Raw genomic sequence first — 22,950 nt, forward strand, 5'->3', positions numbered from 1 at the left:
TCTCCAGAAAAGCAGGGAAAGATGTGCAGTACTATTGGCCCTTACGTGCCTACTCTTCTGATGCCCTTTGTAATGTATGTAGTCAGTGATAGGTTTTTAAATGATGTAATCACGTATTGTCTTGAGAATATAATGGTTTAATTTTGCAGCACTGATGTTTTAAAAGGGACTGTCACATTCACACACTTTTCAAGCTAGAACCCAGATAATTATAAGGTTCATGATTAGAGCTTTGGTCATTTTCTTAGGAAACTATTTCACAACTAATATGTACTACTACAAGAAATGTAAACAGTTACTCAGTGTTCTTTTGCCTTGCATTAATTTCATCCTTTTATTCTTACTTCTGCTCCCATGTGACACACTTACTGTCTCCCCCTCCTTTCTATTTACACCTTTCAGCTATTTGTAGACTGTTTCCTCTCATTCAGCCTTAGTCATCACTTCACCACCTGTACATATTTTTTTAGCTTTCCCCATAAGTCATTCTCACCATTGGATATTATGTATTTATCTTTCTGAGCTCCATCCAATTTCTCAATGTCTTTCTGGAAACATCATGCCCAGAACACAAGACAATATTTGCACCAGAGCTATGTAGAAAGTGACTGTTGCCTCATTGCTCTTCATGCAATCTGATTTTTTGCAAGCTCCTGTCTAATTTATTCTTCATTGTTAAAGTCAGCATTTTGAATTTAAATGCAGACCCTTTAATGCCTATTCAATCCACCTCTCCTCCATCTAGTGTGCTTAGCATCCTCACATGCCCTCATGCTCATAAGGACAAGCCACACTTCGCATTCAAACCTATTATTATACTAGCTTTAATTCTGCCCTCCTTCTCTTGCCCTATCTACACACAGTAGAAGAACCCTTATATGTTCTAAATAACAGCTTGATACCTATATGGCTAACATCTCCCTCCATGTATGGGCAACAGAACCTCATTACAGCAGTCTTCCAATGTAGGCGGGAGAGCCGCCTGTATTTTCCACACCAGGCCAAAACCCACTTGCTCTGGGTTTGAGACTCTAGCCCTGCCTATATTCCAGCTACATCAGGGTAGGTTAGGAAGAGATTCATATTATCTCCCAAAATACCTTAATTGTGCCTGTATACAAGATGTAATGACATTTGGCATGGCAATGGAGTGGAGGAGTAGAGGCAATGGATTTCTCTTGTGTGCTTATAAAGAGTAAAACGTCTTATTTGAGAGAGCATAAAATTAGCAGTGAAACTTTTAATTGACTATTACATGATGGTGAGACTTTCACCATGTTAACTTTGCCTTAATACCATTGTTTATTTTCTGAGGGAGTTTGTATAAAGATTGAAAAAAGACAGAAAAATGTCTGTAGGTCTCTGCAAAAACATTCATGTCCCTTCAAACTCTGTGTCTGTCATCATAGCTCACTTGTGCTTTTCATTTATTCTGCATCTTCCCCTTCTCTCAAGTCTTATGGATAGGGGCTTGTATAATGTACATTATGTGTACTATCCTGTACATGAACTGTAAACTGGAAATGGCAGTGTTCTGCTGCATCCATTTCATGTTCAGTTGTAGTCCTGGAAAGTCCACTTTAATTCTTTGAGCCCTAATCTACTGATCTTAAATCAGCTAAGCATGTGCACCTGTTCTTTCCAGTTGGAACTGGAAAGAAAGATTAAAATGATAGGAAAAATATCTTTACTTAAGCAAAGAGTTTTCCATAACCTTAGTTTTATTGATGTTATCTATATATTGATGTTATATAATATTGGGAGATGTTATTGAGCACCCAAAGGAACATATATAGTGATTTTTTTGTGCTGTTACTTGCTGGCACTGAGTGCAGGCACCTTGGAAGCCCCAGCTATTGGATGGGGGCAGGGAGCTGGCTGATCACTGGCTAAACTTTTTTTCAAAAAGCACACAAGCTGGGTCTACACGTGAGCACTCCATCAAAAGGGCAAAAATTGACGCGTGGAGGTCAAAATTGTGGCTGTCAAAAGGGAACCACCACAGGCTAATAGCAGATCGATGGGTGAGTCTGCACTTTCGAAGGGCCTCTGCGGTCTTTTGAAAGGGAGCATCCACACAACTCCAAGCTCTCCTTCAAAAGAAGGGAGGCAGGAAACGCCGCGGATGGGGTCCCATGGCGATGATGTATCCCCGCATCAGGATCTCCTGCTGGGGGACGAATGTGCCAGCAGAGCCCAGAGTTCCAGAAGGCCTGGGTATCGTGGGTGTGCTGGGTCTTCTGGAACTCTGGGCTCTGCTGGCACATTCATCCCCCAGCAGGAGATCCTGACGCGGGGGTACATCACTATGCCACTCTGCATGGTGGCAGATGCGGCCTATCCCCTGAAGCCGTGGTTCCTGCGGCCATACACAGGAGGCATTCAACCCGTGCCTCAACCATGCCCGCAACATCATGGAGCAGGCCTTTGGTCATCTTAAGGGGCGGTGGAAATGCCTCCACATGTGGTTGGAGGTTGGGTCCTCAATGCCTTGCATCTTCCACAACATTGTGGAGGGAAAGGAGGACACCTATGTGTGAGAGGGACAATGGGGCTGGCACCAGCTATGAGTAGCTGGGCACCACCTCCATCTGCCAGGCCCACCAGGAGAGCCTCCACATTAGGGAGGCCCTCAGGCAGGCCTTTGTGGGTGGCCGCCTGTGACCTGCACCCCCACCCCTGCCATCCCAATCCCCACCACTGCCCCCACCAGCACTGCATCCACACATCCACCACCCACCATCCCTCCTCGAGGAGCACAGCATGAGGGGGCATATGGAAAATAAACATTTATGCACAACTGAGTGGTATGTGTAACTATGTACAGGTGCGGGGGGACAGATGGTGTAGAGGGAGGCAGGGGGGCTCTGAGCCTGAAGGAGGCTGGGGGCACCTAACCTGGAGTGGGGTGGCTTGGTTGGGAGGTGGGGGCAAGCTCGGCGGGGGCAGTGGAAGCAAGCTTGGCGGGGGAGGCACCAGGGTAGGGGCCAGGATGTGCGCAACATTGGCCACATGCTCCTGGAGTGTCATGCCTATGCCCTCCAAGGTGGTCAGCAGCCTCTCCCATACTGCCCTCTGCTTGTCCATGTTGGCCTCCAGGAGCCACAGGTGCTGCTCAACCACCTCGGCCTGGTGGCAGCTGGCTGGCTCATTCTCTATCCAGCAAGGGGCTCTCTGGCTGCGGCCCCAACGGTGCACAGCATGGGTGGGACCTGGCCACCCTTAACATCTCCTGTGAGGCTCTCAGGGAACAGGAATGATGCTGGTCTCTCCTGACCCACAGATGGTGCAGCTGTATGGAGAGAGGGACAGTGTGTTACTAACATACTATGGCCTTGGGAGGGGGGTGGTCTGGCTGTAGGCCGCCCCTCTTGCAGGGTTCCCCCCCCCCCACGGGCTGGGCATCCCATCTGACAGCACAGCAGCTGGGGAACTTCTCAGACAAGTGAGCCTTCTCAGTCCGTGGTGTGTGGTCCCCAGGTGCTGTCCAGCCCCAACCAGCTGCTGCTCTGTGTGCGGCTCGCGGCGCTGTCTGCTGGGGACAGGTGCTGGCCATCTCCATCGGGGTGCCACTGGGCGCCATATACCAAGGCGGGCTGGCATATGTGCAGCCTGGGACCACTGGTCCTGTGCACGACTGGCTGGCCAGTGTGTCACCCTCACCCCATGGAGCAGGTGTGCACCCCACTGTGTACGTATCGGAGGGTCCCTTGGTAACGTCCAGGGATGCCCAGCTCCTGCATGCCCAGCTGGATGAGCAGGAGGAGATGTAGATTGTCAGGTTCCCCTCCTCACTCGACCACTCAGTGGTGCCCTTGCTCTCCTGGGTCCCTGCTACAGGCTAGTCCTCCGCCTCCGGCTGCGGCTCGTCTGCCGATGTATCGAGGACTGCTTGGGACGGGGAGCTGTCCCAAGCTCCCCGGAGCTCCTGGTAGTAGGGCCAGGTAACTGGGGCTGCCCCAGAGTGGTCGGCTTGGTCCCGGGCCTGGGCATAGCCCTGGCAGAGTTCCTTTACTTTGGATCATATTTGCTCTGCTGTATGCTCCAGGTGGGTCCTTGTGAGGAGGCTGCAAACTAGGTGGGCAAATGCTGCAGCATTCCACTGCTTAAAGTCCATTTCATGGAGAACCTCTTCCTCTTTCCACAATCCCAGGAGGTCCCTCAGCTCCTTCTCAGTCCATGAGGGGGCCTGATTTTTTCACCCCTTCCCCCAAGCCCTGGGAGCCATGCGAGGGCTGGGGGTGGGGGGGAAACTGGGGCTCCCACGGGGGCTATGTACTGGCCATCCTGGCCTGCTGCAGCTCCCAGGCTTTGCTCAGAGTGTGCACCTGGAGCTTGTGCTGGTCCTGCTCCTAGCACGCTCTAAGCTTTCTGCCACAGGGTTCCTGCGTGCGCGCTGCTTTAAAGCAGCTGGACGCAGGGATCATAGAGCCCCGCTGCTGCCGGCTGGAGCGGTCCTGCGCTCCAGCTGACAGGCATTCTGGCAGACCCCTCTGTCTGAAAAGCAGGATGTGGGCATCTACATGTGCACTCTTTCGATTTAGTTTTTTGAAAGGGGATGATCTTTCTGATACGGGATTGGGGTTCGGATTTCGACATCTGTGCCCCGTTCTTCCAATTTTTTTCCAAAAGGAGGTGTCGCACATGTAGATGTTTCTCTCATTCTTTTGAAAAAGGGCTGCATATTTCGATGTTTCATGTACGTGTAGACACAGTTACAGTGTATACATCAATTCTAAATGCTACGATAACATCAGGTATATCTGTTACAAAGGTAAGCCTTGTTCTAATGCAAGGGAGACCTTCCGCATCAGAGATAGATAGGAGACGGGAATATGCTGCATGGTTGCTGTTTTTTCTGAAGTATTCAGGGTATCTGCAGTCTATAGGCTGTCAAAAGACAGTCCTGTGTTTTAGCTGCCCTGACAGTAATAACCTTAGTCCTGCTCCAGAAGTGACCTCTCTTTCCCTCCTGGGGCGAGAAGTAGTTAACTCTGAGTACTGAACAGAGATTGCAAGTCTTGCAGAATTCTACTAATTGTGAGAGATTTTGCAGGACAGAAGAGTGGTTGTAGCTGAGCTAAAGGAATAAGATTCAGTTCAATATTTGCTGTGCTTAAGCACAATCTTGATTATTTGATCCATGGTACGTGGTACCAGATTAAAGAATGAAGTTGTGATGTGTCTTATTTAAACTGACTATCCCAAACAGAAGCTAAACAATAGACAGTTACATTAATACATCTATTGAAATCATGTTTTTTTTTCTTTACCAACTCAAAGCATGCAACCAAATTTATCTGATGATGTAATTTGGTACCTTTCTACTGCCATCAATAATTTACATCAGCAAAGAATTTGGCACATGCATCTCTTAAAAAAGGTCTTAATCTTTGTAGTTTCTTGCAATGGCAGTCTCCAAATATCAGAATTGGGTTGTATGAAGTCTGTTGGAATAAAGGCCCTATTAACAAGCATAGCTGTTTTGTTCAACTGGTAATTTGTTTAACAGGTTTCCACCGTAACTGCTAAACGATTTCACTTTAAAGGATGCTGTGAAAGTTAATTAAAAACATTCATTAGGGTTTTAATAATTCCTCAGAGGCTTGGAACTCAAATCTGTTTTCATACCAAAAATGATTTTTCTCTTGCCTTCCTGCACTTGGTGGTTTGTGGAATGTTATGGTAGGGCAGCTAAATGAGTGCTGCTAGAGTGCTAGCAAAGTTTTTGTCCCTTGCTTTTAGAAACAGAACTTTAATATATTTGATTGGCAGTGGAGGAAATAAAGGTTCTAAATTGATACCTGTAAAATATATCTGCTAGAAGGGGACACAAAGATAATACTGGATTGAATTCTGAGTGTTATTTGTTAGTGTCCCTTCAAGGAATCAGTTTTCATATTACTGCAGGAAAAAATGTACATATTCAACTATTCCGTGTAACCACTGAGGTGTTATGTTCTTTACTTTCATCTTTTCAGAAATGCAAAAGGAGGTATTCCATATTGTGGTTTAGCTAAATTTATCTGAACATCTAGGCACAGGGAATTCAATACATTAAGAAACTGGGCATCATTGAAATCTCTTCCAAGGAAGACCAATCTTTTATCGACTCAGTTGAGACATATCGTATTAGTTTGTTGTTTGTATATACGTAGAGCACTGCAGGATTTTCTGGTGACTAAAGTAACTGGGGAAGCTCTTCCTTGGCTTACACCACTACAATTCTCTTGACTGCACTGGAATTGATCATCATTCACCCCCACCCCTCAAGCTCAGAAGGAGGCTACTCTGGCATCTGGCCTCATCTGGCATAGCAGTCAAAAGTCAATTAGCAGAGGAATTAGCAAATCACCAATCCATAGCCCTGACCTATGAACAATCTGTCTTTAGCCTAGTTTCCTGGTGAGTATGGATAGCACATACAGTCGGTTGCTCTGACCCTTTGGTCAAGACAGAACGAGGAGCATGATTTGGCTAGGCAGATAGTAAATGCAGTCAGGCTCAATCCAGGGCGGGCAAGTACAACAGCAGTCTGTACACCAGCTCCCTGGCTGCGGAGACAGAAGACAGGCACAGGCTGCTTGGCTCAAAGTGGGTAGGCTGCCACTCCAGGGGTAGGGTTGACTCCCAGGTTAGGAGGTCCTGGGTTCACCTTGCTCCACCTTGTCCCAGCAGAAGGCCCTAACATGGTGGAGGCTTCTGCCACTGAATCATTGCACTCTGGCAGCAAAACTGAACTAAAGTCTGGTTTCCCTAGGCAATTTTCTACCACAGTCCTGGGCTAGGGCTCCATAGTCCAAGGACCTGCATCTCTGTGGGGTACTTGCCAGCTGGCAATTCTGGCAGCTTCATGGGCTCCTCGTCTGGAGGCAGGTCTTGGCACAACTCAGTCCAGGGGAGCAGTGACAAGGAAGATGCATCCAACTCATTCCCTGATTTTTGACCACTTGAGATAGTGGCTTTGCCTTTTAGTTTTCTTGTTCTGCCTTTCTGCATCCAGCATGAGGTCAAGCATAGCCTGGATCCCCTGAAAGAGGGCAAAAAGGGATTCCATGGCCTCACTACACAGAGTTGTAATATAATGTGGAGACAACTTAGTGCTTTACGTTATTTTTCAGACTGGATTCATCGATTTTGAGGCCACTTGAATGGTGACCTTAGGACAAAGTTGTGGTCTGCATATCACTGACACAACACATGGATGACAATCTGGCCCCATCACAGTAATGGGAATTTTGCCATTAAGTTCCCTGTGACTAGAATTTAGCCCCAGGTGAATATCCAATCTACCTCAATAGTTGTGCCATGTTTTCCACCTGTGCCTCACAAATAGAAATAAATATTTTTGACTTGCAGTCATTTGAACTTTTGTATAAACTTTCCATTGCTGGTGTTTACTGTTTCCTTCAAGGGAAGGACAAATCTATTTCAAATGTTTAGACATACTTTCAGAGTTAAAAATCATGATTCTACCCATGCTTTTTTGCCTGTGATACCCTTTTGGTAAAAATCCAGTTTTCAGCCAATGTTTCCTGAATGTAAATTTCTTCTTGGATCTTTTCCCTGTGGTTAGGTCTACACGAGATGCATCTGTGGACAGAAGTCACTGTCGGAAGGGATTTCCTGGCAAACCTTCTGTCAACAGATTATGTCTACACATAAAAGCAGATCGAAAGAGCAATCTGCTTTGTCAACAGAGAGCAGCCAGACTGCCTGGCCCGCCCTTGATAGACCAGCAGACCGGAAGCTCTGCAAACAGAGCTGCCCAGTGAACTGAAAGCCCTGTCTGTTGACAAAAGGTCCTGGAACATCCACATGGATGTTTCGTTGACAGGAAGCTGTCGAGAGAGGTGCTATATCTGAATGGGGAGAGGCAGAATGCTGCCAGGAGATGAGTTGAGTTTTGTTGGCAGACACTCAACAAAGCACATTTGGCATGTAGATGCTCCATGGGTTTTTCCAACGAAATCCCAGTTTTGCCAGAAAAACCCTGTCATGTAGACATAGTCTGTATGTTTTGATTCACTTTATTGAACACTTACATGTTGGCCATGATTACTGCTGATCTAGCTCTACTGTTGAAGTTAAAAGTTTTCCCCAGGACAGATTGGCTGAATTTTATACCTCTGGCCACGTATGTTGAGGTATCATAATGTACCTGAACATTAAAATGATATTGTTTTTCATTCTTTTAATAATAAACATCTATTTAAAGTAATATATATCTATATAGAATTTGTCTGTACATTTGATTTCTCCCTTTCCATTGCTACATGACTGATTTTTTTTTCTGGCAAGTGAAAGAGATTTTGTATGCAATAATGTTCCAGTTCCCAAAATTCTGGAGGAAAACATATTTAATAGTTTTCACTTTGCAGTCTAGAGGAATTTTATTTTTCAAGCAAGTACTGATTGCAGTTTAAAGAATACTGCAAACCTGAAAGCATTCCTTTTTGATTAATTACCATTAACTCATGCAATGAGCTCAAAAATTAATTATGATCAATCACAGTTTTCATCACACTGTAAAACAATAGAATATCAATTGATTACAAGTATTCACAATGTAAAAATGGTAAAGTAGTATTTCTTCATTCACATCGGCTATGCCTACACAAGCCACCCCATTTTGAAAGGGGGATGCTAATGAGACACTTTGGGGTATGCTAATGAGGGACTGCAATGAATACGCAGAACCTCATTAGCATAATGACAGCCGGGACACTTTGAAAGTGCCACTTTCGATCACACATGACTCGTCTGCACGGGGTCCTTTTTGAAAGGACCTAGCACACTTCGAAATCCCCCTATAACCGAATAGGAATAAGGGGATTTTGAAGCATGCAGGGTCCTTTCGAAAAGGACCCTGTGTAGATGAGCCACGCACAGCTGAAAGCAGCACTTTCAAAGTGCAGCAGCTGCCATTATGCTAATCAGGTGCTGCATATTCATTGCAGCACCTCATTAGCATATCCCAAAGTGTCTCATTAGCATCCCCCTTTCAAAAGGGGGGGCCTAGTGTAGACATAGCCATCATGTAAGTACTGTAGTGCAATCTCTTTATTGTGACAGTGCAGCTCACAACTATGAATACGTTTTGTTACCTAACTGCACTCAAACACAAAACAGTGAAAAACTGTACAGCCTACAAGTCCACTCTGTCCTACTTCTTGTACAGCCAACCTATCAAACAAACAGGTTTGTTTACATTTATAGGTGAATATGCTGCCCACTTCTTATATACATCACCTGAAAGTGAGATCAAGTATTTGCGTGGGACTTATGTAACTGACACTGCAAGGTATTTACGTGCCAGATACGCTGAACATTTTTACACCCCTTCATACTTTGGCAACCATCCCAGAGGACAGACTTCCATGATGATGATGATCATTAAAAATAATAAATGAATTAAATTTGTAATGGAATTCCTTGGGGAGAGAATTGTATGTCTCCAATTCTGTTTTGCCTGTGCTCTGCCTTCTAGCTCCTATTATAGTAGTCTGGGGTGATGACTCAGCACATTCTCATTTTAAGAATATTTTCACTGCAGATTTGACAAAGCACAAAGAAGGTACCAATGTGAGATTTCTAAAAAAATAGTTACAGTGCTTGACCCAAGGTTTAAAAATCTAAAGTGCCTTCCAAAATTTGAAAGGGATGAGATGTGGAACATGCTTTCAGAAATCTTAAGAGCAATACTCCAATGAGAAAACTATAGAACCCAAACCACCAAAGAAGATAATCAGGCTTCTTCGCATGGTATCTGACTCAGAGAATGAAAATGAAAATGAGTCTTTTTGCTCTACATTGGATCATTATTGAACACTATTGAATCCTCATCAGCCTGGACACACGTCCTTTGGAATGGTGGTTGAAACAGGAATGGGCATTTGTCTCTGGCAGTTAAATATCTTTTGGAGCTGGCTACAACAGTGTCGTGAACATCTGTTCTCACTTTCATTGACATTCACTGACATTGTCAACAAGAAGTGGGCAGCATAATCTGCTGCGAATGTAAATAACGTTTTTGTCTGAGCAATTGCCTGAACAAGAAATAGGACTTAGTGGACTTGTAGACTCTAAAATTTTACATTGTTTTACTCTTGAATGCATTTTTGTACATACTCTGCATTTGTAGTTTCAACTTTCATAATAAAGAGACTGCACTACAGTATTGTCTTAAGTGAATTGAAAAATATTTTTGCGAATATTTGTAATAAAAATACAATGAGCACTGTACACTTTGTTTTCTGTTTGTATTTAAAATCAATATATTTGAAAGCACGAATCATATCCAAAACATTGAAATAAATGGTATTCTCCTATTATGTGACAGTGTGATTAATCACATGATTAATCATTATTAGTTTTTAATCATGTGATTAATTGTGATTAACTTTTAAAATTGCTTGATAGACCTATTCCTTTTAATTAAAAGAAATGTATTTGGCTGTTGGTGGACAGCATTTGTGGCCTTGCAACAAATGATATGCACTTTGGCATGTAGAATTTAACTGTACTTGGTTCAAAGTTTATATGGAAACTGGACAAGTGCAAATTTGGATGCTCAAGTGGTGAGAATGTGAGAACTGCAATACTGGAAGACTTCACTGTAAGTAAGACTTGAAATATGTTTTCATATTTGATGTTGCCACACTAGGGAGTTTCCTTATCTTGCACACTTGAGTGCAGGCACAGTGTTGACAAGTGTACGGGCAAAAACCTCCCTGAGCACTTGGGAGACTGTGCAGGGGAGATTGAAGTGCTGCCCAGCTGATTAGCAGAGTGCTCACAGCACCTGCAGCTTGTAGCATGTGTTTATGTTGGTGGTGCACATCCACACATGCATTGGCACACACAAAATTTATTCTGCTCATGGATAGGAAAATTAGAGGGAACACTGATGACCATACCAATCATTGCTTAAAACAACTCCCGAAGAGTGTGAATTCATTAGCAATTACTGAGTATATGTAACCCAAGCACCTAAGGGTGTGGTTCACTGTCCCATAGAGTGACACCTAGACCACTTACATAGAGAAAGAGTCTCCTCTACAGCCTTATCTGAGAGCCAGCTGGCTTTTAGCTCATACTGTGGAGACTCCTGCACTATGCATCCCAGGTTTGAGTTCGCCTGTTGGTTTAAACCCATCCCTAGTGTAGTCTCAATGTTTACAAAAGTGTAACCTCTCCAATTAAATATTCAGTGCAGAATGATCCTGACTGGGAATCATCCAGTGTTGTTAACATGTTAGTAATAACCTCTTAAAAGTTGTGCACTCCAAACTAGGACAAACTTAAGTTGCTATGTATATAAACAAGGCATTAAAACACATCCTATGTCACAGGAAACACACATTGAAACTTGTCCTTAGTGGGGGCATTTCAACAGCCGGTCTATTTCCTTTCCCCTCCCCTACCAGTTCACCCTCACAACTGTAGGGGTTGATGGGCAGATTTCTCAGGTGTATTTGTGTATGTCATATCTGAAATTGAATGTTGCCTACTTGGAGCTTGAGGTCACATTCCTTACAGCAAGTAATTGCGTGAAGTTCTTACCAGTCATCAGTTCTGAGTCTTCACTATTCTGGCAGCACATAAAAATGCCTGGAGCTCTTTCATTGATTGCCAGTTAAGCCCCTAAATGGATAAAAGCTGGAGAATTCTAATAAACAGATTTATTGCATAGCATCCAGTGTTATTCCCTGCTCTTTTCTCTTATTAAGATGCAGAGTAGTTCATTGAAAATGTCTGCTTCCATGCCCACAAATCTTTTGCTTGTCTTTCACAGACTTTAGGTGATGTAAAGAAGTCAGTCTCAGAATAATACCTTAAAAATGTTTTTCCTAAAATTTTGCCTGGCATTCCTTATTAACCCTGCTGATTGATGCTTATGTATTTAACTTCACTGTGCTGCCTGTAATGGGAGAGAGGAGTTAAAGGAAAATGTGAAATATTTGTCAATAATATTATCTGAAGTCTAATTCTGCGTGACAGGAGATTTGGTGTCTCAGGGATTGACGTGGGCCCAGAGCCACAAATATTAAGACTCTATCAGGTTGTATTAGGAAGTCTTTCTTTGTAACCATAAGGGCTAGAGGGCTTATTAATTAAATAATAGTGTTCATTTTGAAGAATCTGAATCTGTTTTGGAGAACTAGCTAATGACAAAAAGTGAACTGGAACTAGTCTGAAGACTGGGAGCTTGACATCCAGGCTAAGATTGTTAGTGATATAATTTTTACAGGAGAGAACTCAGTGATTAGCAGAGAGTGCAGAATGCAAAAAGAAGTCCTATAGCATGTACATGAAGACATGAACTAAGCAGAAGCCTCATTAGCATCTGCTGAAGTGGCTCATTAGCATCCCCCTTTTGAAAGGCGGGGGCCTAGCGTAGCCCTGGCTGGAATAGAGCCTATTTCAGAATAACCATTGTGCATCTAATGAATCTATTTTGAAATAGGCTGTATGGTGTGTAGACACTGTATTTCAAAATAACTGAATGCTATTTTGAAATACATTTTTTGTGTAGCTGTGCTATTTTGGAATAAAAGCTATTCTGGAATACTTTTTCCAGAATAGCTTATTCAGGAATAACGCTGCTGTGTAGACATAACCATTGATTGCTGATACTGTTTTGAAGCATTAATCGTGTCAAATATATGGATCATATTGGCTCAAAGAATAGTTATATACTAAGCAAGTATATTCACATTCTTTTTCCTGATACGGTCCTGAAAGACCTTAGCAAAATTCGTGAATTGGTGAGCGATGACAGAGAGATTTGGGGAAGTGGGTTTACTATAGTTGGTAAAGAAACAATGGTTTGATAGAAGAAGGAGTGGAGGATCAAGGAGACTGGAGAAGAAGAGTTTACAGTGGTTCAGATGAGAGAGAGAGAACCAAGAGGTGAAACAAACTGTAAGCAGTGGGGATGAGGAGGAAATGATAGAAGCTAGCAATACTGGAGAGAAAGAACTGACACAATTTGGTGAGACCTAGAACTGAAGAGAAAAGCCAAAGGAGAAAGCAAACTACTCCAATCATGCAAGCTCCAGTGGTTTGGAGGGTAGATGTCAATGACAGGTAAAGCTGGAAACAGAGACTGCATACTTATTTTTAGCCATATAACCTTTGAGGAAGTGGTGAGAAGTCCAGGAAAAGAGATTACAGAGACATGTAATATAAGCCTGGGCCAGTATCAGGGATGGTGATATTTTTAAAAGTAATTAGCTTGAGGAGAAGAGAGAGATTATGGGAACAGACAGGGTCACCCAAAGGGTGACTCTGGAAAGGGTTGATGACAGACCCTGGGAAATTCCAGCAGAGGCAGGAAGGGAAGGAGAGTGTCAATGAATAGTAATAGTAAAGGCATTGTCAGCTAGGTGAAGGAACAAGTAGCTAGTGTCACAGAAACTGAAGGATGAGAGGTCCTTGTGGAGACGTAGGTGGCTTATGGTGTCAAAGGCAGCAGAGCTATCGAGGAAAAATGAGTACTGGGAGGTGACCCTACAAGTAATAGAAAATTAATGTAAAAAATGACAAGACAAATTAGATACTTGGCGGTATACCTAAAAGATCTCCTTTAGCTATTGTGGCCACCCACATTGGCAGAGTAATTAGCACAAGTTCTAGTTAGGGTGATTAATGGCATTATGGGGACAGAGAGATCTATGTCTATTTATAGCGTTTATGACATCATAGTATCTAGAAAGCACAGCAAAGATGAAAAGGCAGTTGCTATACAGTTGTGATCTGTTTTCTTCTAAATTGCTTAGGTGAGTCCAGTGTAAAAAGATATCCTAGGTAGGTAAAAGCTTGTGAGCCGATCAAACCTGGAGAAGGCCTGTGTAAAGAGATGTGACCTGGGCTCTAAAGGTAGTGAGAGTTGAATTAATCAAAACTGTTAGAAGTATGAGGTATTTGTAGTTTGAAACTGCAGTGACAATACCCTTTATTTAATGGTGGGAGGAACTATCTTATTCAAAAAAAAAAAAAAGACCAGCCTTTAATAGTCTGTGGAGTATAGAGAGAGAGCACACTTTAAGTAGGAATGTTGGGAAATCACGCTTGAGGCTTAAAAATAATGAGCTCCTAATGTGTTTTCTAATCAAAGTATCGGCATGAAATTCACTATTTGGAGAAGGTCCTATTATCAAGGCAGCAGTGTATCAAAAGTTCACCATGGATATTATTTTTGTGTCTCATCTTTTTATTTGACTTGCCTTCCCCTCCCCCTCCCTTTTAATAGTTTGAAGTCGAAAGCACTAGAAACACAAGAAGAAGAGTGCTTATCACATTTGTTCCAGCTTCCCTGGACCAACAGCCATCCCTGTCAGTCTTAGCTATCTTTGTGTGCAATGCTGTTTTGAGCAGAGATTTCATACACACGTTTCCTCCCCTCACCCCCAAGATTTAGGTACCTCATAAATCACATTGACAAGTCACATGATGGTGTTTCTTTCCCTGTTTTGTCTACCGGTTGCAGAAAGACATGTACAGTAGGTTACTCAGTGGTTTATTTCCTAACAATAGCACAGCCTTGTGTAGTTCACAGACTATGTCAGACTCATTCTGGACTGTAGCTAACCAGTTCTGTGCCTAAATATTTTTCTGTGACAAAAAGCAGAGGCATGTTCCCACCATTGCTTCTGAATATTCATGGATACTGTGGGACTAGTGGCAACTTAAAATGATACTTTTTTTCCTGTCCTTCCCTTTGCTTTACAGGCAAAACAGCATTTATTTTTGAAACACTGATTTTCTGTTACATTTTGTTCAAAAATTATGCAACTGTATAATTAATGACACACATAATTATGGTTCCAGGAATATGGAAGAGAGAAACAGATTAGTTTTGTTCTATCTATCCAGTTAAACCATCAAGGGAATCCAGGTTTTTGTACACTTCATTTTTACTTGCTTTTTGATTGTCCAAGTTATATTTGCATTGTCAATTTTCTTGCAATTTCTCTTCATATTCTATTCAAGGAAAGCACCAGCTAGCCAGACAAAATTATCACTTGATTATTTTTTAGCCTTTTTCTCTTGTGCATGTTGTTGCATGTTATGTGATCACATTTATGCACAACTTTGCATCTGTACTCAGCCTGACATATGTACTCTATGGAATAAGAGAACCTAGACCCTAACTCAGTAAATCACTTCGGAGGGGTTGGAGGTCATAGCTGTGAAAAGAAGCATGAACATTGGTTATGTTCTAGGTCTTAGGATTTTGTCTGAGAAGGAATTGTTTGAAGAATATTTTTCACTTTCTTACCTTTTCTATTTTAAGAAATTGAGACATTTTGCATAGTGAAGGTCTACACTGGGCATTGTCTTCTATTCATGTTTGAGCTAGCTTGGTAGAATGCAGCCGAAGACGCTCCTATTGTCTTGTTATAGAGAGGTCCATATAAAGTCAACTGTCCTTTTTGTAGTGTGGACAGTTGCAGAGGCTATGAAGATGTGAGACTGACAGCAGTGTATAGTACCAAACACTACATGATAATGCACTGTCATATCCAGCTCGGCTAATGCTTTTCCTTACCTCACTGGCTCGGATGCTGCTGGAATGGAAAGGCAGGCCAGTTCCATGAGCTAGTTCCCTGGCAAAGAATATATATTTTTGTAAGTTGGTAGTATCCTTATTTGTATAGTTTTTGCCCTAGCAGACACTGTCAAAAAGGGGAATATAAAATATTCACTTAGTCACAAGCTGTATATGTTCTACCTTTGTATGGTTACATTTGTCGTATTAATTTCAGCCATCTTTCTGGATGATGTCCGTCTTAAAGGATATTTTGTGTGGTCCCTACTTGACAACTTTGAATGGACTTGTGGATACAGCTGTCGATTTGGACTTTTCCATGTTGACTTTGAAAACCCAGCTCTCCCTCGTGTTCCTTACAGATCAGCAATAGAATATGCCAAAGTTATCTCCAAAAATGGACTAACAAAATCAACTGATGAGCTGTGATGATCTGCCTTCTGGTACCAAGAGCTGCCTCCTTTCTAAGAAGCCATAGGTGATAAAATAAAAATAATAGTTCAGAAAATGGTGACAAATCTGTGTGGTTTTATATAACCATTAAACTGACAGGTTCAGTGAGGAATAAATGGTTCTCTTTTTTGTATAAGCAGAGAGGAAGTAAAGTAATCTGCAAGTTATTTTGCAGTGGAGTTGGCAACTATGCTTTAAACTGTGTATTCAAAGGAACACTGTCAACCTCAAATTTAGTAAGTTTTAAATATAAGCTAGAAGTAGTTTCAACTGCTTGTGACTTTCTACCCCTCTGGTCATTTTACAGCCACCTTCTCTTGTCTTTATATCATTTGCTTTGTTCTGAGGCTGCAGGAAAGCCCCATGCAAATAGAGGAAAAGGATTATAGTGAAAACAGCTACACAGAATGCATTGACCAATGAAGAAACCAAATCAACAGAAATATAGATTTATACACACACACATATATACACACACACTCCACTTCTAATTTCTTTCAGTTACAGTAATTGTATAAATATGAGGCTAAATTGTGACTTGGGCTGCGCACTCATGCAGAGAAATAAGACCTTGTTTTGTACCCTTTTGCAGTGATACAGAAATCATGAGTTTGAGAGCACCCTGTGTTTGCTTGTTTCCCACCAAAACAGCTGGATGGGAAGGGGTAGGGGGCGAGCTGAACCCAGACTCCAAGTTTCAGTTCCAATCAGCACAGGTGAACTGGGTGAGGGTGTAGCCAAAAATGCTGCCCTCACCTTCCCAAGGAGAAGGGGAAACAGCATAGGAATGGCACCTCTCTGAAGCAGAATGCTTCCAGGGTTTCTGAACTAGGCTTTGTTCGGGCTGTACAAAAAGTACAATTTGGTGTAGGGTAAGTAAAACATTGTCAGACAGAAATGTGAATCTCTAAGTCGATAGTATCCCTTTAAAATGTATTCACATGGCTTTGAAACTTTTGTCAGTACATTCATGCTGTAACAAGAACACATCAGAGCCAAGGAAAAAAAGCCCCTTTATAGCAAAGGGTTCAGTGTACAATACCAATCAGCCTTCTGCCTCTAAGAATGGGGAAAAAAAAGAGTGGACATCACTCTTTACGAAAAGGAAGTGTTTGCAGTAGGAAAGGTAATATAAAAAACTGTAAACCTTTCCTAGAAATGAAACACACAGCTTTGATGCGTAGATTAAAAAGTTGTTATACTCCTACCCTTGATGCATGCAACATGCACCTGTTTGCAAAAGACGAGAAGTCTGAATATATACATGAGTAAGATTGCGGGCTTTGCTCCTTTTGTAGTTATAAAAGCCACATCTACTTTACCTGTTCCACTCTTACAACAATGCGCTCTGGTAGGATGAAGACTTTATTTTTCTGTCTTTGGGATTTTTATTGGGTATATAGGAAAAAAAAGAGAAAAAGAAAAACTAGTAACACTTTTACTCTGTGCCAAGCCTTTCATCCAAGGATCTCTTAAGTACTTCTGAAAGAATGGGGGCAGCAGGTATTATTGTTATTATTGTTTCCCATTTACAGATGGCAAAATAGATTAATGAAGAATAAGAGTTTTACATTCAGCTCTTGTATTGAAGTTAAATCTCACACATGCTCTCTCTTTTCTCTAGGTTGTCCAGCTTATGAGGCTCTAACAGGCAAAGTAAAATTTAAGTTGCAATAACATTTGAATACCTGCTTAAAATTATTTTCTGCAAAAAGTTAGCCTCTTGGCATTTGCCTTTACTGATGGAAGACTTGATCTCACCAACTGCAGTGAGGTTTGTTGCAGTGGCAGTTTTCAGAGGAAAGCTGGGATCACAGTTCTGCTCCCTTTTGGCTTGTCTCTACTAGCTCCCTACTTCGAAGGGAGGGTGGTAAGTAGGGTGTTGGGAGATTATTAATGAAGTGGTGCGGTGCATACACAGCACTTCATTAAGCTAATTCCCCCACCCCCCGCAGCAACTCCTTTGTGTTAAACTTCAAAGTGCTGGCTGCCATGTAGCCATGACTAACCTGCCGGTGCTTCTAAGTGCCTAAGTAACTTCGAAGTACCGGCCAGTTAGCCGTGGCTACACGTAAGCCAGCATTTCAAAGTTTAAGACTTCGGAGTTGCCACGGGGAGCATATGCATATGCAGCACAGCACTTCATTAATAATCTCCCAACAGCTTACTTACCGTGCTCCCTTTGAAGTAGGGAGCTAGTGTAGACATAGCCTTGCTGTTATTTTTCATTTCTCTGTGGAGTGAGCATCTATTATTCTTTTTGTCCTCTCTCTTCTTGTGCCTTGTTCTAACTTGCATGCATTTCAAGGAGCATTTTATTCACTTTCTTCTTGGCATTAGACATTTTTTTTCAATGTTCCAGTGTTACTAACAACGTTGTAACTCTACCACTGGCAGCAATATTGAGAACCCTAGTGTAGATAAGGCACTACAAACTGCCAGCATTTGTACTGCAGCATATCATAGACTGATACGAAATCCTTGTCTACACTCCCAGAACTACCATCATTGTGGCTATATTGGTCGCAGAGAGTGACTAGCATCTAGCACATAAGAGATTCTCCCTTGAGTTTTCCTTTTGTGTGCTTCAGCCAAGGAGATGGATCATAAACTTTTGTGGCTAATGTCTATTGCTCCATCAGTGTTATTTACAGCACTGGCATGTTTGAAACAAAGCATCCCAGGGGATAATCCAGAAGAGTCCTTTCAGTCAGCCTTCTTCCTGCAATTCTTTATTGAAAGAAAAGTCAGCTACAGAGAGTATGATCTAACATCATCCTCAAGCTTATTGCACAAGAAGGACTGTGTGCATCTCTTAATATTCAAGTTAGGTGAAGATAGGGCTTCAAGGCACATAATGATGACAACCCACAAAGTATAACTGCATCAGCATATTGATTAGTAACTAATCACTTCTGCATCGTGCTTGACAGTTCCACTTTTACACTGCATAAAAAGTGAAGTATCAGTGAGGTTCTGAGCAATCCTTTTTAAATATATGCATGCATTGTACAGGCTATTTGATTCAGTCGTTTTGGATCCAGATCCTTGAGCAGATTTATTGCAAGCTTCAAGTCTATCTTAATTTTGGTTTCCTGCTCTTGTGAAATGAGATCATTGGCTTCCCATAACAGGAAAGCCTTCATCTAATCTGGACAGGCAGGGCAGCATTATTTTCTACTGTAAGGGAGCCCTACTTGGATTTCTGGTATGTCAGACCTTTACAGCTGTGTTCATAGTATGCCTACCTAATGAACATCGCAGATAGGAATTCTAGAGTGGCATTATATAATCTTTCTGGGACTGACCAACTCCTCTTTAGTGAGGTATCTTTTCTTCAATTCTAGTTGACTCATACATCTGAAAACTAATACTTTCCATCCTCCATTTGGCCAGGTCTACACTAGGAGATAAAATTGATTTTGGATACACAACTCCAGCTATGAAAATTGCTTAGATGGAGTCGAAATAGCTAAAACTGGTATTTGCTGATATCCCCCCAACAGAAGGTCAACAAAAGAAACAGTCCGGTCAACTTCCCTTACTCCACGTGACTGCCAGGGTCAATGGCAATGATATAATAGTTCAATTTAGTGTGGTCCCACTAGGTGTGCTAAATTGAACCCAGGAAGATCGACTGCCAGCATGTCTATTTTCCAGTAAGTATATACATACCCTTTGTTATAACTTTCTCAGCATTTGCATATGTATGCTACAATAGCTAACATTGTCTAGTACTCAGCTTGCATAGATAGTAAAAATATGACACATTTCATTCCCAGGTTTTATAAAAAGCCAAAAAAAAAAAAAGATTCCTATCAGTGGTCCTGATCTTGCTATGTGCCACACACCTTATGGAATATGATATCTGCCCTCAAATCCCACTGACACTTAGTATATTGTTGAACTGAGCCCTGTATCACCAGGATAGTGTGGTAATGGTAGCCTAAAATGATAAGCAGGGTTTTCTTGTTTCTCAAAATTATAGTGGCTATGTCTACACGACAGCCCTATATTGAAATAAGATAATTTCTATTTTGAAATATGTTCTTTTAGAATAACACAGCCACACACAAAATACGTTTTGAAATAGCACTTAGCTATTTTGAAATAGCATTTCCGGGTCCATAGCACTATTTCGAAATCATGCCATTGGAACCTATTTGCTACGTCTACACGTGCCCCAAACTTTGAAATGGCCATGCAAATGGCCATTTCGAAGTTTACTAATGAAGCGCTGAAATGCATATTCAGCGCTTCATTAGCATGCGGGCGGCAGCGGCGCTTTGAAATTGACGTGCCTTGCCGCCACGCAGCGCGTCCAGACGGGGCTCCTTTTCGAAAGGGCCCCGCCTACTTCGAAGTCCCCTTATTCCCATGAGCTCATGGGAATAAGGGGACTTCAAAGAAGGTGGCGTCCTTTCGAAAAGGAGCCCCGTCTAGACGCGCCGCGCGGCGGCAAGGCACGTCAATTTCAAAGCGCCGCTGCCGCCCGCATGCTAATGAAGCGCTGAATATGCATTTCAGCGCTTCATTAGTAAACTTCGAAATGGCCATTTGCATGGCCATTTCGAAGTTTGGGGCATGTGTAGACACGGCCATTATGGCCTGTTTCAAAATAGGCATTATTGCTCAGGAAATGAAGTTTACTGGAATTGAAATCATGCACCTGCTATTTCAAATTTATTTAGATGCTGCCAAAGTTACTTCACTGTTATTTCGAGATAACTGGGCCACGTAGACATAAACAAAGGGTGCTCAGCCCTGCTGGTATATCAAAGTCACCTTGAGCCCGTTACATTTCTGGATGTTTTTTTGTGTTCACTTGAAGATACCCTGAGTGAGTTGGGATAGAGGGTTGAACAATTCTAATTTTAAACTCAATTTATTGTAAAATAGGATTGATTTAATTTTTATACTTTATCAGTTGTTATTTAATTTGCAGAATAAAAGTTCTTAAATCAACTTTACTCAGAACTAATGTATACTGTTTATTTTATTTATGTTTCTTACCCATTCTTCCTTTTTAAGTTTTACAGTGTCTCTTATTTACAATTTGCCTTCACCGCCTGTGGTAATACAAGAAACGAGTATTCTCTTGCTTTTCATTAGGACATTGGTGGAATGCTATTTTATTCTACAGGGCTTATTTACAAGTTTTACAACAGTATAAATGGGCAGTGCTTTTTTGTCCACAAAATAAATTAATAATTTTCATTGTAAATAATATACTCTTTCACATTTGGTCTACCAGGTGAAATAAATATTCTGAGTGTTGGCATGCAGGCTTACCGAAAGTGCAGTGACCATCTGCATCTCTCTGTTGGGCTTTAAAGGCCAGTTCTCCCTTCCAAAGATTTATAATACAAAGGGCAATTCGCTAATTAGTACTGTAAATTAGTGTTGCCATGAGGTTAAAAAAAAAAAAAAACCCTGACAGCCCCTGCAGTATTTCAATTAATGTTATTTTTAATTGCTTGTATTAGCATTTGAGAACAAGATTGATTAGCTTTTGACCGCCAAAAAACAGAACTTGAAGAAGTTGAATACTGATATGGAAGTTGTTAATTATACTTAAATATCCATAGGTACTGCACATAGAAATCTGGAAGGTCACAGTGTGTTTTATTTCTGTTTTATTTAAATGAAAACTTACACATTAGGGTGAGCCACATCTATTTCTCATATTCTCTTAATTGATCATAGAAATTAACATGTCCAAAATCACTTTAAAGCCAAAACAGCTTTACTGATGCGGCTGTTTATTGAAAGTAATTTTGAAGTTGCTGAACTTTAAAGTGATTAGTTAATTCTCAATCTATGATTAAACTGTCATGAGTTATCCTTTTTAAAGTCCCTATTCAGCAAGACATTTAAGTGTCTGTTTAGTCTGATCAAAGTCAATGGGACAGATCCTCAACTGGTATAAACTGTTAGACTTCCATTGACTTCAATAGACTGACCTCCTTTTGCACCAGCTGAGGACCTTGTTAACAGGATTTACCACATTCTTTGCAGGATGGGGGACTAAATCCTCCTACATGAGTGGATGGCCTAGTCATACACTGGGAGGTGAAAGTTCCTTGCAACTTTTCAGTGCCTGTCTGTAAATGAAGGACGTGACTATTGCCATGGTAACAAAGTCTGACGTGTTATTTGACGCTGTTGCTCTATCTTCTCTGTCATACTTGCATATGTCATCCTGTTGCATCTTGTCTATAGACTGTGTCTACAGTTCAGGCTGGAGTTTTAATTTCCAGCTTGAGGAGACATACCTCTGCAAATTGTAACTGGGCTGCTGACTTAACAATAGATCTCCAGGCTCTGCTTCAGTAGTGTGATACTGTAAGTGGATGTAAGGCAAGCACTTATGCCCCATCCCGTCCCACCATGGGAGCAATGTGAGGAGGGGGGAGTAAAACTTGCCACACTTCCTTATTGGTTTCTAACGTTTTTCATCTGCTAAAAGGAGGGGAAGAGGGGAGAAAACTGAAGATCCAAGCACCCAAAATGAAAAAAAAAAAAGTGTTTCATTTCCCAAATAATGAAAGACAGAAATAGTGGTCTAAGTTCAACTGAAACAAAAAATTGAAATTTCAATTTAAGCTAAAGATTTGTTGTTGTAAATTGAAAAACTTTTTAAAAAAACCCCAGAAATCAACATTTTCCACAAAAGTATTTGGTATTGAGAAAATTGACAAAAAGATCTCAGCAAACTGAGTGATTGGGCAGCAAAATGGCAAATGAAATTTAATGTGGGTAAGTGTAAGGTAATGCATGTTGGAAAAAATAACCCAAATTACACGTACTACATGATGGGGTCAAATTTAGCTACGACAGATCAGGAAAGGGATCTTGGAGTTATAGTGGATAGTTCTCTGAAGACATCCACGCAGTGTGCAGCGGCAGTTAGTAAGGCAAATAGGATGTTAGGAATTATT

The 22,950-nt window shown here is 41.7% G+C and overlaps 1 protein-coding gene across 2 annotated transcripts in view; it reads left to right on the forward strand.

Annotated features, from left to right (window-relative positions):
* Positions 1-17,898, forward strand: part of LOC142012420 (cytosolic beta-glucosidase-like) — a 91,525-nt gene extending 73,627 nt beyond the window's left edge. The window contains exons 7-8 of one of the 2 annotated variants that reach the window (XM_074992555.1): positions 15,774-16,034; positions 17,634-17,898. In XM_074992555.1, coding sequence (XP_074848656.1) covers positions 15,774-15,985 — 212 coding nt within the window. In that variant the 3' untranslated portion in view covers positions 15,986-16,034; positions 17,634-17,898. Of the gene's footprint in view, positions 1-15,773; positions 16,230-17,633 lie in introns of those variants that run through there. The other variant, XM_074992554.1, reaches the window with a different exon arrangement.
* The last annotated feature ends 5,052 nt before the right edge of the window (positions 17,899-22,950 follow it).

Source organism: Carettochelys insculpta, chromosome 4 (genome assembly GCF_033958435.1).
Source record: "Carettochelys insculpta isolate YL-2023 chromosome 4, ASM3395843v1, whole genome shotgun sequence".
Lineage (NCBI taxonomy): Eukaryota > Metazoa > Chordata > Testudines > Carettochelyidae > Carettochelys > Carettochelys insculpta.